At 57.4% G+C, this 17,308-nt stretch overlaps 1 protein-coding gene and 1 long non-coding RNA gene across 3 annotated transcripts; one reads left to right on the forward strand and one right to left on the reverse strand.

The window, feature by feature from the left end:
* The first annotated feature begins 229 nt into the window (after positions 1-229).
* Ttyh1 (tweety family member 1) lies at positions 230-14,969 on the forward strand. Of its 2 annotated transcripts, XM_063253289.1 has the most exons (14): positions 232-469; positions 2,984-3,162; positions 4,968-5,079; positions 5,680-5,900; positions 7,946-8,041; positions 9,029-9,101; positions 9,431-9,506; positions 9,815-9,870; positions 10,022-10,114; positions 10,295-10,387; positions 13,892-14,034; positions 14,165-14,210; positions 14,389-14,469; positions 14,605-14,969. In XM_063253289.1, the coding sequence occupies exons 1-13, from the start codon at positions 344-346 to the stop codon at positions 14,425-14,427; spliced, it is 1,353 nt and encodes a 450-aa protein (XP_063109359.1). In that variant the 5' UTR covers positions 232-343; the 3' UTR covers positions 14,428-14,469; positions 14,605-14,969. The 2 variants fall into 2 exon arrangements, with proteins under 2 accessions (XP_063109358.1, XP_063109359.1); XM_063253288.1 differs by lacking the exon at positions 14,165-14,210 and having other exon boundaries at positions 230-469.
* A 468-nt stretch (positions 14,970-15,437) lies between these two features.
* Positions 15,438-17,293, reverse strand: LOC134476919 (uncharacterized). The gene is made up of 2 exons (XR_010048748.1): positions 17,161-17,293; positions 15,438-17,061 (listed from the first exon to the last, which is right to left on the reverse strand). It is a non-coding gene; the product is annotated as an uncharacterized LOC134476919 (long non-coding RNA).
* Positions 17,294-17,308: the final 15 nt, after the last annotated feature.

Genomic DNA, 17,308 nt, shown 5'->3' on the forward strand with positions numbered 1-17,308 from the left:
ACTGACCATGATTTGTAAAACGCTAACAAATACCAGCTTTCTTCACGGGGACTTAAAGATAACCGACCGGGTCGTAATTTCCCAGGGTGACAGCGCAGTGCCCAGCCCTCCTGGAAGTCCGCACCGCCCACCCTCCAGACACCCAGTACCTGCCTGGCAGCGCAGGTGCAAGGCGGGTGGCGGCCTCCCCGCACCGCAGTTCCCCGCGCCGCCTCTGGGGGCAGCACCGAGCCCCACCCCGCCCCGCGCCTGCCACTCGCTCCCAGGAGCCCGCAGACCCCGCTTTGCCCGCGCCCCGCTCGGCTGCGCGGCTCCCGCGTCGCCCGCTGCCCCTCCCGGGGCCATGGGGGCGCCCCCAGGCTACCAGCCCTCGGCCTGGGTGCACCTCCTGCACCAGCTGCCCCGCGCTGACTTCCAGCTGCGCCCGGTGCCCAGCGGCTTCGCGCCCCAGGAGCAGCAATACCAGCAGGTGGGCGCGGGCTGGGCTCGCTCCACGGAGGGGCCGCGCGGCGGGGCTGGGGCCCGGGGAGGCCCGCGGATGGGGTGTCTGGGGAACAGAAGCGCGGGATGCAGCTCTTGTAGCTCCCGAGGGACAGGAGCGGGGCCGACCCTCCCCTAAGTAAAGGGGAGCCTCGACCCCAAGTCCGGGGGGGGGGTGCGGGAGCTAGGCCGGTGGGATGCGGGGCGCTCCAGACATGCCCGGAGGCCGCACCGGGGTCACCCATGGAGGGCTGCTTCGGGGTCCCCCGAGAGGACCCCGCCTCCATAGGACGGAGCTGGCTGACGTGCCCCAGATACGGTGGGCCTGGGAGAGTGGACTTGGCGCCAAGGGTAGGGGGTGAGGGGCGCCCGATCTGGACGTCGCAGGACCTGGTGGGGGAAGGAGGGAGCTGGAGCTTGCTGGAGGAGGGGGCTGGGGCGTCCTGGGACAGCGGGGCTGCCGGCGCTGCTGCAGGGACAGGGGCCGGGGAGCTCGGACGAGGGGCCTGTGAGACACCGTGGGAACCTCGGGAAGCGGGGTCCTCGGAAGGGGGCTCAGCTGCAGCCGCCGGCAGGAAGCGCGGTCCCCTGACCCACTTTAACGCAAGTCTTTGACTTTGAGATTAGTGAGCGGGAGGCTCGGCCGGGTGGGGGCGGCTGCGGGCGGAACTCGGTTCCGGGAGCCGGGTCAGTGCTGGGTACCCTGGCCCGGCTGGGCTCGCGCCGTCTCTGGGAGGCAGCTGGGCAGTATCGCTATGTGGGTCACGGCCGCCGCTCCCCCGCCTCCTGCACCGCCCCCTTGCCGCCCCGCGCGCACCAACCCGGCCCATAGAGCTTACGCAACACAGCTGCGGAGCTCACGCGCTCGCTCTGGCCTGGCGACTTGGAGTGCTCAGCCTCATGCGTATGGGGTCACGACCCAGGACTCTGGGACCCCACCGCGAGCACAGGGATGCACAGTCACAGAACACACTCTCTTGCATGCATACACCCTTGCATGCACGCACATATACACTTTGCATACACGTGTACACACAAATTCGTGCACACAGCATACACATGCTCTCTACCATGTGGACATATGCACATACTTCCATGTCCACTTATGCACACTCACATGCATGCACATATATACTTGTGCATGGATGTGCATATATACACACAAATACGTGTATTCATACATATGCACATACACCTTCATATGTACACACTCAAGGGTACACATAAACACTCCTGCATGCACACATCTACACGCTCACACACATGCTAACTCACACCTAACACACATGAACACTCACACACATCCACATTCATTTACATTCACACACACTCTCATATACACACATGTGCACGCTCACAGGTGAATGCAGATATTGACTGACACTCATAGAGACACAGGGTGCACACACATTCCTGTGCTCCTTCTCAGACTCCCATACACACACATGCTATGGCTCACCCACAGCCTCTGGGAACTGTGCCCACCAGAGTCCTCCCCCTGCAGCCCCCACACTGTGACACACACCTGGCACTCACACTCACATTCACACTTGGGGTCTCCCCACTGCATGACGGCAAACTCAGCTGCAAAACAATCTCATGGAAACACAGCACGGCACACACTTGGACACAGAAGACAGAGGGGGTAGACGAGGAGGGAGCCCTATCCCGAGGCATAGCCCTGCACCACTCTGGGCCTCTGGGCGGATGGGAGCCCGGGTTTGCTGCTACCCAGGCCTGGGAGAAGCAGTCATCTGCCAGGAGGCCTCGATGCTCCCAGCCAGCCTTGACTGTCTCCTCTTCCAGCTCATCTCTTCTCTCCACCTCCCCCACCCTCCCCTCCCTCCCTGCTCTCCTGTCTCTGAGGCTCTTTTCTGAGCCTTGCCTTGCTGCCTGTGTCTTCCTCCCCTCCCTCTGCACTCTTCTCCCTCCCAGCCCCATGTTTGAGCACACTCACACTCGTATACACACACACACACATACACACACACACACACGCTGGCTGTCACAGAGCACACCATTCTTGGGTCCCCAGTCCCCTAGTCCCTGGGTGACAGCCTCATGCAGCTGTGGGCGGGTGAGCTCAGCAGCAAGAGAGACAGGGAACCTTGAGGGAGAGAAAGAGGGGGAAGAGGAAGCCTCCCTCTACCCCACACAGAGCTGGGTGTTGCTCAAGTCCCACACAGTTCTAGGGAGCCTTGACAGGTCTGTGGGAGACACTCCATTCCCATGGCCTCACTGCAGCAGGCACAGAGGAGGGCTCGGAAAGGGAAAGACACAGCCACAGGAGGACAGAATGGAGCTGGAACCTAAGGCCTGGGCTGCCCCATTGGAAGCCCCGTGCAACAACCTAATCCTAAATCCCAGAGCCCCCAGATACCAACTTGGGAGAGGCTAGGGACCCCATCTTTCCTCACAAACCAGAATGCCTTCAGGGTGGGCTGGGCCCCCACTTGCCAGAGACATGCGGGTACCCTCTGAGGCTTGATCTCTCCTGCCCCAGGCCCTGATGCTGGTGGCGGCCTTGGCAGGCCTGGGCCTGGGCCTCAGCCTCATCTTTATCGCTGTCTACCTCATCCGATTCTGCTGCTGCCGACCACCCGAGCCCCCGGGAGCCAAGAGCCCCCCGCCCGGGGGAGGCTGTGTCACCTGGAGCTGCATTGCTGCCCTCCTCGTCGGCTGGTAATGGGGTCCCAGGGTGGTGTGGTGTGGGCAGGGCTCCCCACTGCTGCCCTAACTGCTGGCATCCTGGGGCAGGTGGGCCAGAGACAGGAAGGAGAATCCCACGCACCACTCTCTGCAGAGAGAGCCATACCCACTCAGTGTGGGGAAGATCTTCGGTCTCAAGGAGAAATGGCCTTCCCGAGGGGAAGGGTAGGCTCCATGGTGTAGTACTGGGCAGCCCGCAAATAGCTAGTCTCCGGGCCGCGGCTCCCACATTTTAAAGTGGGTTTCACAGTACAACCCGGCTGCTAGCAAAGCCAGACTAGGTGAGCGCACAGGACCAGGCTGTCTGTTGTCCTCAGTAAGTGATAATTAGTGATGACCCCCACTCACTCATTCCCTCAGTGATGTGAATTCCCCACAGATGACACTGAACCTGGAGACCCAGGAGCTCTGCACCAAAACCTGCATTCTGGTCAGAGAGGCAGAGCAGGCCTGAATGTTCTTGATCAGGACCACTGGGGTGTGCTCCACCCCTTCCCGCTGTCCCTGCGGGACTTCAGTGTCATACCTGGCTTGAAAGTCCCAAAGATTCAGGGGGATAGAGGAGACTGCACTCAAGTTGGCACCGCCTGGGAGGCAGAGTGGAGGTTCAGACAACTCCCTAACCCTGGCCTTTCTGGAACTCTCCATGAACCAGGCCGTTCCTAGCCCAGCCTTCCCCAGAAGGCTGTTCCCACTGGGCAGGGACAGTTAGACAGTGCCACAGCTTAAAGGACCAGAGGCTTGAGGGCCCAGACCTGCAGGCCATGGCCAGCCAGTGAGGCACCCGGTACCCAAAGCTCCTATGGCCAGCCCAGTAGAGGCCTAGAACAGGTAGCCCCAGCAGACCAGTAGGCAGAAAAGGGTGTATGTTGGCAGGTGCTTGGGGGGCTGGGTGCCCTGTATCCAAGGCACCTCCTCATCTAGCAGGATGGGTGGTGAGGTGGACAAAGGCCCAGTGGGTGAGAGACCCAGCCCAGCCCCCTCAGCCTGGGAACAAGGGGAGCTTTGTCAGGCCGGACAATGGGGCCAGGGGCACTGGGCACCCATCCCAGGGTGGGGGTGGGCCATGTAGCCAGGCCAGGAACGCTGAGGGGGCAGGCTCTCACCCCCTGGCAGCAGGACACAGGCTGGAGGAGCAGCGTGGGCCCCCACATTTAGGCTCTACAATGGATCTCTGTGTTGGCTGGGTTGGGGCGCCTGCCTCCTCCCGGTGCACCCCTGCCCTCCCTCCCACTTTCTCATATTCCTCTCCCAGTCTGCCCAACGCTTGGGCTACTGGGTAGGGAAGGGAAGCTGGGCACACCAGAAGAGGTAGGCATCTGGGTGCCTGTGCCCGGAGGAACCCAAGGAAGAAGGACTGGGGATGACTAAGGCCCGGAGGGGCCAATGCTGAGGGTCTTAGCGCTACTAGGACAGGCACTGAGAAGGCTGGACACTGGGAATAGGAGGGGGCAGGTCGTCACTAAGAAGGTGACTCCTCATCCAGGGTTCCATCCTGCTCTGGGGAGGTTCAAGTTAAATCTGGGGGCCCCTTCCCTTCTACCACTCCACCCACTATTAGCATCACAATGACGTCCTCCTGCTGTGATGGAGAAGCCTTTCTCGTTACCTTGGCAACTGGGTTGGGTGGGTTAGCTGGAGACACTATTTTCCCAGGGTGGGCTGGACCAATGGGATGGGCCAAAGCTGAGGCAGCTAGTTGAGGGTGCCTGTGGAGGACGGTTGTCCCTTGGGCTCTCAGACTGGTTGAGATCTCCTCTCTGTCATTCTCTTCTCAGTGTTGGCATTGGCATTGGTTTCTATGGCAACAGTGAGACCAGCGACGGGGTGTCCCAGCTCAGCTCTGCATTGCTGCATGCCAACCACACTCTCAGCACCATCGACCACCTGGTGAGGGGCCCTCCCCTGGACCTGGGGGCCTGCACGCCAGGATGAAGGGATCCAAACTCAGAACTTGGAGGACCCCAGACTCAGGAACACAGTCTAATTAATGTGCAGCCTTTAGGGTGTGCCCAGCCCTCAGAACCCCATACCGACCCCCCACTGGCTCAGACCCCAACCCAGAGCCCAAACCAGTGACAAACACTAGCACCCCAGGCCCTGTCCTTGGGCTCAACCCAGGGCTGCAGACCTGACCTCTGGCTCAAATGCAAGCTTGGGTAATCCCAGTCTGAGACCCATGATCCAGGGCTCCAGGCCCCACCACTGGCCTTAGGTTTCATGTCTGGTTGCATTGCACACTGGATGCTGGGCCACGGGACCCACACTTCAGGCCCCAGACATGGGAAGGCAGATGTAGACTTCTGACCTAAGACCCCAAACCTCATCCTGGAATGGGGCTGGGGTCTTCATCCTGAGTCCTGATGGAGACACAAGATGCCATAGCAGGACTTCAGAGTCCAGGGAACCTTCTTCAGACACCTGCTACCACTCACCCCAAAACCTGTCCTGGGGGCATCCTCCCTAGACCTGAGACCTTGCCCTCCCCAGGTGCTGGAGACGGTGGAGGGGCTGGGCAGGGCCGTGCGCACCGAGCTGACCACCCTGGAGGAGGTGCTGGCTCAGCGGACAGAGCTGGTGGCTGCTGCCAGGGGGGCCCGGCGGCAGGCAGAGGCGGTGGCCCAGCAGCTGCAGGGGCTGGCTTTCTGGCAGGGAGTGCCCCTGAATCCCCTGCAGGTGGCCGAAGAGGTGTCCTTTGTGGAGGAGTACAGGTGAGCGTGGCATCTCCCCAACCCTGTGCAGCACTTCTCAAGCTGGGTTCCTGGGGGGCCACTGACAATGTGGGGGCAGTTGGGGCTGTCACCACTGGTGTCTGGTGGGTGGAGGCTAGGGGCACTGTTCACCGTCCTACAGGGCAGCAGCGGCCTTCCACATTGGAGGACTGCTGCCCTCAAGGGCAGTGTGCCAGGCTGGTCAACCCTGCTGTATCTCCATGGGTCAGATGACTCCTGGCCCATCTCACCTACACACATTCACCCCTTCACTCACCTCCCAGTTATGGCTCCACTCTTATTCACTCACCTTTCATTCAGTCCTGGACTCACTCAGCAACCAGTCCTGCACTAATGTTACTCCTGGACCTATGTCACCCCGGACTCACTTCATTCAGCAAATATTCACTCGGCTCTCTGAGGAAAGAGACAGTGCACCCAGTGCTCAGGACCCTGAGGTTCAAGTGGCCACTCCCTAACCAGGTGGCCTCCAACAAGCTACATTATTTCCAGCCTGGTTGGTGCCTCAGTTTCCCTACCTGTAAAGTGAGCCTCGAGGTAGCACCGCCCTCTTGATTGGGGTGGTTGACTCAGTATCTGTTGAGTGCTTGGGTGGCAGAAGGCTCACAGTGAGTGCTGGAAAGTGTCCCAGGCATGGGGGTGGGGCAGGAGGTCCCTGTCTCCCACCACAGGCCTGGGCACCGATAAAAAATTAATGCAAAAGAGCAAAGCATAGGACCAGGGATGTAGCTCAGCAACACAGGCACCTGTCTAGCAAGAGTAAGGTGGTGAGTTCGATTCTCTATACCAAAAAAAAGAGGAGCAAAATATATTGCTGTTAAAGTGGTGGGTGGTGAGGGCTTTGGAGGAAATTGGGCAGAGAAAGGCCTAGGTGGGGACAGGTTGGCAGTTTGTGGCAATCCAGGAGAGCCACACCTAGAAGGTAGCACTGAAAGAGAAGACCCAGATGTGCAGGCTCTGGAGCAGCCACCCTTTCCAGCCGCCAGCAGGCTGAGGTGTTCACTGTTTTGTCTACTAGGAATTTTTCATTTGCCCTGGGCTGGGGGTTGAGATGCAGAAGATGCCATCCTGGAACTATTCCTTGGCAGCCCTTGGCTGAAACAGGATGCCCTGTGGGGCAAAGACAAGAGGAGGCAGGAAGGCCTGGCCTTGATGGAGGTTCTGTGCCTAAGGCTGCAGGAGCTGGGCACTGGAAGGGGAAGAGACAGCTGTATGGTCAGTGCCAGGGCGGGGCAGAGCCATGGCCACCTGGGAGTGTCTGCTGGATGCACCACTCTGAAAGTGTCCCACACCTGGGAGTCCTCCTCAGTCAAAGCCTCCAGGAGAGTGTGGGGGAGGCAGGCAGAGATGAGGGCCAACAGAGAGCAGCCACAGCTAAGTGGGGACCCTTGAGAAGGGCATCGCTTACTAGTTACTTCCTGTGTGCTGGGCACAGGAGGCTGGCTGTGAGTCCTGTCCTGTAATCATGGGGAATTATTCTCTTACATCTAGTTAATTATGAAACACCATTTAAAGCTCCTTCTTTAGTGTAAGTCATCCTCAGCATCACTCTGCTGAGAACTTTGCGTGCATTAACTCATTCACCAGGCAACAACCTTTGAAAGTCAGCAGTATTGTGCTCCCTACATTACAGGTAGGGAAACTGAGGCAAGGAAGTTAAAGCTCTGGCCTTGCTACAGAGCTAGTTAAGTGGAGGGCTGGGCTACTTCTGGACACTGAGCCCCAGGGTTGTTAAATGAGATCCTAGTGCCTGCTGAGCTATCTGGCTCTGCAGGGCTCGGCAGGGAATCCAGGCTGCAAGAGGCCCAGTCAGAGCTTGTGGTCCGGTTAGGTTCCAGGTGCTCGACCTTGGTGCCCTGCCTCCTGAGGTACCAGTCCTGCAAGCCAGACACTGGGAGCAGGAGGTTGCAAGGCTGTGCTAAGCTTTGGGTGACCCTGAGGGTGTTGGTGTTCTTTGCTGAGGTGAGGTGGGCTGGGCTGCTCGTTGGCCTCCCTGGAACTTTGCTGTCCCGCCTTCTCCCAAGGTGGCTGGCATACGTCCTCCTGCTGCTCCTGGAGCTCCTCATCTGCCTCTTCACCCTCCTGGGCTTGGCGAAGCAGAGCAAGTGGCTGGTGGTCGTGTGAGTGTGGGCAGCCTGCCCCTGGCTTGTCCTGGGGGAGGGACCCTGGCCCGTCCTCCTCAGTGCCTGTGGGTGGCAGGAACGTAGCTACACAGCTGAGTCCTCCGGATGCACAGAGGCTGGGTGCATCCCTGGATGGCCTGGTGGAGCACACCAGAGCCAGGAGCACCCGTCAGTCACACTCAAAGTGCAGATGAGGCTGACCACTGACACCTTGCCCACTGAGGGCCAGGCACACCAGCTCCCTGTGACGGAAGCACCATTAGGCTCCCTCCCAGGACAGGAAGAGCTCGAAACAGAAGCTGCCTCACTGTGTAGGGAAGCATGGCATCCTCCCTCTGATTTAACCTCTTGCCCTATGTTTAACCACCCCTCTTTCCGGCCTCAGTCCCAGCCTCTTAGGCAGGTGCTTTTGTCCTTGTTTAGCAGAGGACAATGAAGGCCTGAGAGGTTGAGTCACTTGTTCTGGGCCACACAGCTAGGAGGTGCTGGAGCTGGGACTCACACCTGCTGGCTATCATTGGGAGAGCCCACTATGCTCCTATCCCAGTGGGGGGCCTTTGGTTTGTACTCCAGTGCCCTTCCCACCTACTGACTACCCCCCACCACATTCACCCCCAGCCTCCCCCACCCTGGGGAAGCCAGGCCAGAGTTAGCCCTGGGCCAGACCGCACACCTCAGCACAGCTGCAGGGCTGAGGGGCAGCTGGCCCCTGTGGATCTGGAGCAGGCTTGTGGAGCTCTGGACCTCTCAGAACTGAGACTAACAGGCTCCCAGGGTCATTTGGGGGAGAGAATCCCCTCACCCTGACCCCCCTGGTTTGCAGTTGTGGGTCCACCTGGCCAGATCTCATTCTGTGCTCCATCTGGATTCTCCGGACTCCAGAGGTTGTGGGGTCAGGGTGGGCTATGACAGGACTGAGGGGTAGGACTTGAAAAGGGAAGGTGGGTAGATGGGGACCCAGCCCACTCCCATGCCGCCCTCCAGGATGACCGCCATGAGTCTTCTGGTGCTTGTCCTCAGCTGGGGATCCATGGGTCTAGAGGCAGCTACAGCCGTGGTGAGTTGTGGGGCCCTGACTCTTGGATTCTAGGCAGGGTGAGGGCCAGTACTTGAGGCTAGAGGAGAGACTGAGGGGCTCAGTCAAAGCTTCAAGGTTGGGGCCGGTTTCCTGTGTTGTGAGGGGGCAGAGGCAAGAGACCTGGACATCTGGGCTCCAAGCAAGGTAGGGCTGGACCTGAATTTCTGAGTCTGAGGGAGGAGACCAGGCCGGGACCCCTGGTCTGAGGAAGGAGGCCGGGCCTGGCCCTGGGTCTGGGGGAGGAGGGCTGGGGACCAGGAATGGATGTAGGAGATGTGACACTGACAGCTGCCTGCTTTCTCACCCAGGGCGTCAGTGACTTCTGCTCCAATCCAGACACTTATGTCTTGAACCTGACCCAAGAGGAGACAGGGCTCAGCTCAGGTAACTGCCTTCTGCCCCACTTTCCCCAGGCTTCTGGGGACCTTGTCCCCCTGGGTGGTTGGGGGGGATGCTTTGCGCCTACCTTGGCTTGCTGGAAAAGAGGGCAGGGTAAAAATGCTGGTGTCAGGGGCGGGGGGAGCAGAGGCCACAGGAGAAGGCGGCTCAGTTGGCCACCTGCCTTGGCAAGAGCACAGGTCCAGGGAGACCCCAAGAGCTGGGCTAGGAGAGGCCCTGGGCCCTGCCTTCCCACCTCCCCCAGGGAGGTCCTGGGGCCCAGGCTCACAGCCCCCCTTCCCCCTCCACTTCAGACATCCTGAATTATTATTTCCTGTGCAGCCAGGCCATCTCCAATCCTTTCCAGCAGGTGAGGGCTGCGGGCAAGGGAAATGGCATTAAGGGGACTGCAAATGGGCACCCCCAAGGGAGGGGGGCAGGGCTGGCCCAGCATCCTGGGTCCCCAGGTGGGGTGAAGGCCAGGGCATTGGCCATGGGTTCTCCCTCCTGTCCTCTCACAGAGGCTGACGCTGTCCCAGCGAGCTCTGGCCAACATCCACTCCCAGCTGCAAGGCCTGGAGCGAGAAGCTGTCCCCCATTTCCCATCTGCGCAGGTCAGTGGACTGGACCACAGAGGCAGGTGAACCTGAGGGTCAGGCAGGACCCATACAAAGGGATAGATTGGCTGGGTGGGGCTGGGGAGGTCTTCTTGGGGGCGGGGCCAAGTTGTGGGCGGGGCTGGGAGATGGGCCCGCCTAGAGTTAGTGGGGTAACTGCCTCCCCTCCCAATGCAGAAGCCTCTGTTGTCCTTGGAGGAGACACTAAATGTGACGGAGGGAAACTTCCACCAGTTGGTGGCACTGCTGCACTGCCGTGGCCTGCACAAGGTCTGTGTTCCTCTCTAGGATCTTCTCCGGAGGAGAGACTTACCTCAACTCACAGAGGGACTTCCTTCCTCTTGTTGACCATCTCCCATTGGTCATACTGGAGGCCTCTGTCTGCCCTCTATCCACGTACATCTCTATTCTCTCCCTGTTAACTTCCTATCATCCATCACTACCATCTCTATTGCCTCCTTTTTCCCCTTCCATATGTCCCTTCTCTTTCTTCCGTCTTCCCTGAGGGTTCCAGAGAGCCTGGGTTCCAGTCCTGGGCAGTCCCCTAGCCCCGGTGTGCCCCAGCTCTCTTGTTTTCAAAGCCAGGATTATAGACAAGTTCCTGTCCTAGTACGTCATCCTGTAGGGTGGGCAGAGCATCAGGGAGGACTCATTGCAGCACTCATTTGCAGTAGCTGAGATCTCAGGCCTGTGGCATCTGAGTCTTGGTTTCCCTGCCTGAAAGGTGAGGATGAACACATCCTTCAGACAGGGACTCAACCTCATAAAACCGTGGGACCTTGGCTTAGTCACTTTCCTCATCACTGAGACAACACCTGATACTCACAACTTAAAGGAAGAGGCACTGGTTTTGGTTCACAGTTACAGAAGTTTTAGCCTATCGTCAGCAGCCTTAAATGCACAAACAGCATGGTAGAAGGGCCTGGGTGGAGGAAGGCTGAGCATATCATGGTGGCCAGCAAGTAGAGAAGGGAGCAGCCAGGGAAGGAGATGAACCTTTCCCTGTTGTTCTCCCAGTAACCTCTCTTGTGACCAGGCTCCACCTCCCAACAGTGCTCTCAGCCACTGACCCCACTGGTGGATGACTCCACAGATGAGTAGAGCATGCTGTAATCCAACCACTCGCCACAAGCCCCACCTTGGGTCACAGGAGGCTTGTGGGGGAAATCTAGATCTAAACCATAATGTTTCACCTCTGACCCCCAAAAGACTCATGTGCATGTCTTTATGCAAAATGCATTTAGGCCATGTCTAAGAGTCACCAAAGTCTTAACAGTTCCAGCATTACTAAAAAGTCCAAAATTTCTTAGGAGACTCAAGGCAGATCCTAGCTGTGAGTCCTATAAAAATCAAAAGAGAGTGAAATGGGGCTGGGCATTTACTCAGTGGCATAAGGGCCTGCCTTGCAAGCAGGCAGTCATGTGTTTGATCCCCGGTACCGATAAAAAAGAAAAAGACAAAAAAATAAAATTAAATTACATTTTAAAAAGAGAGTGAAATGCTGCCAATGGCACAAAGTACACATACCCCCATTCCACGAAGGAAGAACAGGAAGAGAGAAGACAGGAATCAAACCAGAACTGAAAGCCAGCAAGGCAAACATCAGACCCTGTAGCTGGGTCCAGCACTCAGGGCAGGTTATGACAAGCTGTGAGCTCTACAGGGCTCAGCTGGCCCCACCCCTGCAGTGAGGCCTCTGCCTCTCTCTCTCTCTCTCTCTCTCTCTCTCTCTCTCTCTCTCTCTCTCTCTCTCTCTCTCTCTCGGGTAGGCTGTATTTACTGCCTTCCTCAGATGACCCACATTCCTGCTTCTGCAAACTTCTGGGGTCTCCACTGCACATTTGGCTTCAAACTCACAGCTTCACACACTGCCCTCTCAGAGGCACCCTGCCTGAGCTCCCAGGCCTTCTTCTGAATTTGGGATGGAAGCCATGAGACTTTGGGAGGGCAATCTAGATCTAAACCATGACAGACCTAGTCTAAAATCCTGACCTGGCTGCTTTCCGGGCTCCCGTCCCGAAGCCTGCACACCTGACTGTGTAGTGTTTTACAGGTGCTACCTCTCTCCCTCCTCACCACAGGGAAGGGACTCCTTATCCCAAGCTACAGACTTGAAAGTGGGAGGGGGGAGGTTAAGTGACTTGCAGTCACAGCCAAGGACACAGGGACCTGGCAGAGGGCTTCCCGCCTGCTGCCCAGCCTTGCCCTTCTGCTCCGGAAGTATCTTCAACCATCCACCCACACTAAGGCCCCACTCAGCTCAGACCCGGTCCTCAGCCCACCGCTCTCCCCACCCTGGCCTGCCCTGTAACAGGACCAACAGATCAGGCAAACCACAGGGAGCCTGCCTGTACCACCTACCGGTGCCAGAGTGTCTGCCCTTACTGATACCATGTGACACTGGGCCTCAATTTACCCACATACAATAGCAGTGAGGCTGCATGAACAGAGGCTGCAGTCCAGATGGGCTTCAGAGGAATGGCTGACAGACTTGCTGGTGGGGTGTGGCAGGAGGTGAGGGAGATTAAAGGGGATTCCCCGAGGAGTGTGTTGCAGAGCCAGGGAGGCCAGGGGACAGGGACATTAGATCGGGGATGAGGAGGGAGGAGGGTTGGTTCTGGAGCTGAGGCACTTGGTTCCAATCCCTCCCAGGCTGTGTGACTGCCACAAAGCAACTTGCCCGCCCTGAGCTTCAGCTTCTTTCCACTACAGCCACAGCAGCAGCAGGAGGGTTTCGGTCTCTGCCCTGCAGGGCTCTTGTGAGGATGAGGGTGGGCAGGTGTGTCCTCTGTGCAGAGCTCCCCAGCCACTGCCTCACGGCATGGAGCCTCCATCCCTGCCCACCCGATCTGTTCACCCCAGCAACAGCTGGTGATGCTCCTAACGCACAATCCGATCAAGGTCTCTTCTACCTAAAAGCCTCCGGTATTTCCCATTGCACACAGATTAAGCTCAGCTATCTACTCTGACCTGTAAGTCCTCTGGCCTCTGCACCATTGCCTCCCCACACCCTGCAGCAGCCCCATGGCCTGCTGCTGACCGGGGCGGGCCATCTGCCTGCTTCCTTGTGGGCCCCTTTGCTACCAGTCTGGTGCCTCATCTCCCATGGCCTCCGCCAAGCCTGCATTCTGCTCTTCCAGTCTCACTGCTGGCTTCATCTAGCATGACCTTCTGGGTTCCGTCTATGGGAGAGTTCTGGTCCTGGGAGGTACCTAGTGCCAAGCAGGCGCTTGGTCCAGTCTTGCAAAACTGGCCAGGGTATGCTCCTGGATCAGGATCACTGCTGTCCTGCTGAGTCCGGGCTGGTGGGCACAGCAGCCAGCACTGGCTGTACTCACCATGTGATTCAGGACCCAGGGCCCTTGGCAGTGTGCACAGAGGATGTGGCCAGCTGGCATACTTGCAGGGAGCAGGCTGTGGTTGGCATCTAGGTGTTGGAGGCAGGGATAGCACTCACATGCACCATGCACAGGATGAACCCACAGAGGAATTCCCAGGTGCCTTGGCTCCTCCAGGGAGTTCTTGAGGTACTGGGTGGAGATGCTGGGCTGGTTCAGATGAGGATGCTGCTGTGAACCAAGGTGGGGAGCAGCGGACCACAGCTCAGCAGAGGCCCAGGCTGGAGCCAGGCCTTTCAGTAAATGACTCTCCATCCTCACAACAGCTCTTGATGGGGAGGAGACTGAGGTACAGAGGGTGGGGTGACCTGTGCTACACAGCAGAGCCAGTGATGGTGCACATGTGGGTGAGCACTGACACCCTCCCTCAACCCAGGACTATGGCATGGCGTTGCGCGGCCTGTGTGAGGACGCGCTGGAGGGCCTGCTCTTCCTGCTGCTCTTCTCCCTCCTGTCCGCTGGGGCCCTGGCCACCGCCCTCTGCAGCCTGCCCCGTGCCTGGGCCCTCTTCGCACCCAGGTCAGCAGGGGAAAGAGGACAGGGTCCTGAGGGAGGGGACAGGAGGCACCCCCCAGGGCCACTGCTGGGGAGGGTGTGGCCTCCTGATGGGTCCCCATCCTGCTTCTCTGCCACTCCCATCACACCCCAGTGACGACTACGATGACACGGAGGACGATGACCCTTTCAACCCTCAGGTGTGGACCTGGGTCTGAGTGGGGAGAGTGGGCCCAGACCTTGGGTCTGAGGGAGGAGGCTGGGCCCTGGGCCTGGGTCTGAGGGAGGCCAGGCCTGGATCCCCAGGTCTGAGGTTTAGAGGTCTACAGTACAAGGTGGGTTCCACTTTATCTCCTGTCTCCGGCATCTCTCCGGCAGGAATCCAAGCGCTTTGTACAGTGGCAGTCATCTATCTGAGCCCCTCCTCCTTGCCAGCCTGGAGCCTGCCTCCCCCCCTCGGTGAGCCCCCCGGGGAGCACCCTGACCCTTTCCTGGCCTTGGCCCTCCCCTTCAGCACCCTCAGGTGCTTCCTCTGGGTGAGTGTGCACAAGTGGCCCTCCAGCCTGTCAGCACTGTCTCTGCCTCTCTCTGTAGTTCCTTTTCTGGCTACCAGAGGAGACCCCACTAACCTGGTCTGACTGGGCTCCAACCACTAACACTCCTGGCTGTGGACACCACACAGGACTGCCTTGTGCCCTGGCCCCAGTGCCCTCCATCTCTCCTTAGCCCTGGAGGTTGCTGCAGGGGAAGAACGGGGACCATGGTTGGCAGGGGAGGAGCACAGAGCCAACCCCAAGCCCCTCACTGCCAGCCTCGTCCTCGGTGGAACTGAGCTGGGTTGGGACACATTTCTTTCTGCCCCTGCCACATTCCAGTGGGTTCCAGCCCCAACTGTGAACTTGAGGCACTAACTTGGAAAAGGGTTGATATGAAATAAAAGGGAAGTCTTTATTTTACGATCCACTGGGTTCTTATTGGTTCCTGTCTCCTGGGTTCTGCTCCTGACATGGAGAGGCGGGGAGGCCTCTCCTTGGGGGCCATGAGGCGGTGCGGCTCCTGTCTGGGCTCAGCAGCTGTTCCAGTTCAGAAAGGCAAACACGTCCTGACGTCAGAAGGGCCTGGCTAAACATAACACAGCTCTGAGTGTGAAGGTGTGTGTGCATGACGGGACCAGTGTCGAGAGCACTATGGGGTTTACAGCAGTGCTGCTGAATCAATCTGCTCCATCTCATAGACTTCTGTGTGAGTAGGGTGAGATCTAGAAGCGTACGATAAAGGAACACAGCACCTTGGGAAAAATTAGAAGGGTATTTGTGTGCTGTGTATCCAGATGGTGGGTGGGGAAAACCTTGAGCAAGTATCATAAAACCAGAAAGGAAATGATCATTTGATGAATCAGGGAATTAAAAAGTAAACCAAAAGGCAAATTTACAGTCTGGTGGACAGTATGTGTCTTTAACACACATGGCAAACAAAGATTAATACATAATCTACAAATGTGCTCATAAACTAAAAATAAGCAGCTAAAATGAACATTCAGTGAAGCAGAAATCCCAAGGTCTGTCTGTAAATGGACACTCAAACTCTAATGATTAAGGGCTGGGGATTGAGCTTGGTGGCATAAGTGCTTGCCTAGCAAGTGTGAGGTTGTGAGTTTAATCCCAGTACCAAAAACAAGCAAACAAAAAAATCCTCTAATGATTAGAAAACAATATGAAACAACTAGCGATTATTTTCTTCCACGACTGACTGACCTGAAGTTAAGAGGGTGTCATCCCATGCTGGCCAAGAGTATGCAAACCTATTGCCACATCCTTTGAAAGAACGCTTTGCTGGTACTGAGGTAAGTTAAAGCTCCTTGACTGCTCTTGGCAATCAGTTTCCAGGAAAGAGAAGTATCGGCCTCTAAGGCTTTGTATCAGAGCTGTCTGCAACAACACTTCAACCAGCTAACTAACCCATGAAACCAATTGGGCACACAGGGCTCTCTGAGAGGGCAGCTCTGCGCTGTTTGAGACTTTACAGGGAGCTGCAGACAGCAGCACAGAAAGGACAAACGCAGAGGGACTACAAGGTTAAGGGCCTAGCTTTCCCAGTTTGGCAGGAGACACGTCTAGACCTTGTCAGCCTGCTTATGGCCTGGACAAGTCACCTGGCCTGTTGACTGACCTTAGCTGCCCCATCAAGCAAATAGGGATCATTATTCAAGAACCCCACTTCTGATAGAACTGGTAAAGGAAACTAAATACAGTTTCAGTGCTCTTGGTTTGACTTGGCGCACAGAGAACATTTCTGGAAAATGTATTGAGATCCAAGTAAAGCCTAGCGTCCAGCTATTCAGTGTTGGTCTCTCAGTTTTGACTGTGAGATGAAGACGCTGGAGCAGATGCAGGGAGTATGCGTAACTATCATCTCGGCAACTTTTCCAGTAGATCTAAATTATGTAAAATGAAACGCTCTTGGTCGTGGTGGCGCATGCCTGTAAGCCCAGCACTGGGGAGGCTGAGGCAAGAGAATTGTACCAAGTTCAGGCTGGATCAGCCTGGGCTACAAAGTGAGCCCAAGGCCAGCCTGAACTGCATAGTGGCATCCTGTCTCAAGACAAAAATAATAACTTTAAAAATAAAGCTAAAGGCTTAATCTTCAAAAGTTGTTCAAAAAAATACCAGTGCTCACAGTACAACATGAGAAAACGGTCTCGCCGTGGTAGCAGTGATTCACAGACAAGTTCTCAGTCGTAGACAGTGGGAAGGAAACTGCCTTTTAATACTGTTCTTCCAGTTACTCCAACTGCAGTGACCAGGCTCTAACCCGCACAGAGTGTGGGTCACACTCGGGAACGCTGGCTGCGGGCAGTTTTAAAGCAAGGCCATCTGCAGCGCGGCCCTGGTGGATGCTGTAGGCGCCCCTGCCCGCAGCCTCCCTGGGTCTGAACTCGCCTTCTCCTCTCCAGGGTGCCCCATTCTAGGGTTCTTCGCTAGGAAAGCTCCTCTTCCTAGCGCAGTCTTCGCCTCACGCCCCAAGGCGAGCTCCCGATTCTTTTCTCCGGCCCTACACGGAACGATACCGTGGGCAGTCCCACAGTTCATCACTCCAGCTCACCCTTAGGAATAACAATGGCTGCTAATACTGGATCAAAGCAAAATTTACCGAAAAGGGCGGAAGGCCCGAAGCCTTGGCCGCGTTTGATTCTTCCGGGCCACCGTCCCTGCCCCCGACTTCCGGCTTTTATTACAATACCGCCCGCGTGATTGAGTGGGTGGAAGGGCGGGCTCAAACGAAACGGGCAGTGCCCATT

The sequence above is a fragment of the Cavia porcellus genome, unplaced genomic scaffold (genome assembly GCF_034190915.1).
Source record: "Cavia porcellus strain 051 isolate PalLab524CR breed Dunkin Hartley unplaced genomic scaffold, mCavPor4.1 scaffold_7, whole genome shotgun sequence".
Taxonomy (NCBI): domain Eukaryota; kingdom Metazoa; phylum Chordata; class Mammalia; order Rodentia; family Caviidae; genus Cavia; species Cavia porcellus.

What these genes read in the sequence shown, in the direction of transcription:
- Ttyh1 (XM_063253288.1), top strand. Translation starts at nt 344, where the DNA reads ATGGGGGCGCCCCCAGGCTACCAGCCCTCGGCCTGGGTGCACCTCCTG. An exon ending in TCAGCACCATCGACCACCTG is followed by an intron (nt 5,080 to 5,679) that starts GTGAGGGGCCCT and finishes TGCCCTCCCCAG; the next exon opens with GTGCTGGAGACGGTGGAGGG. An exon ending in TGGGCCCTCTTCGCACCCAG is followed by an intron (nt 14,035 to 14,388) that starts GTCAGCAGGGGA and finishes TCTCTCCGGCAG; the next exon opens with GAATCCAAGCGCTTTGTACA.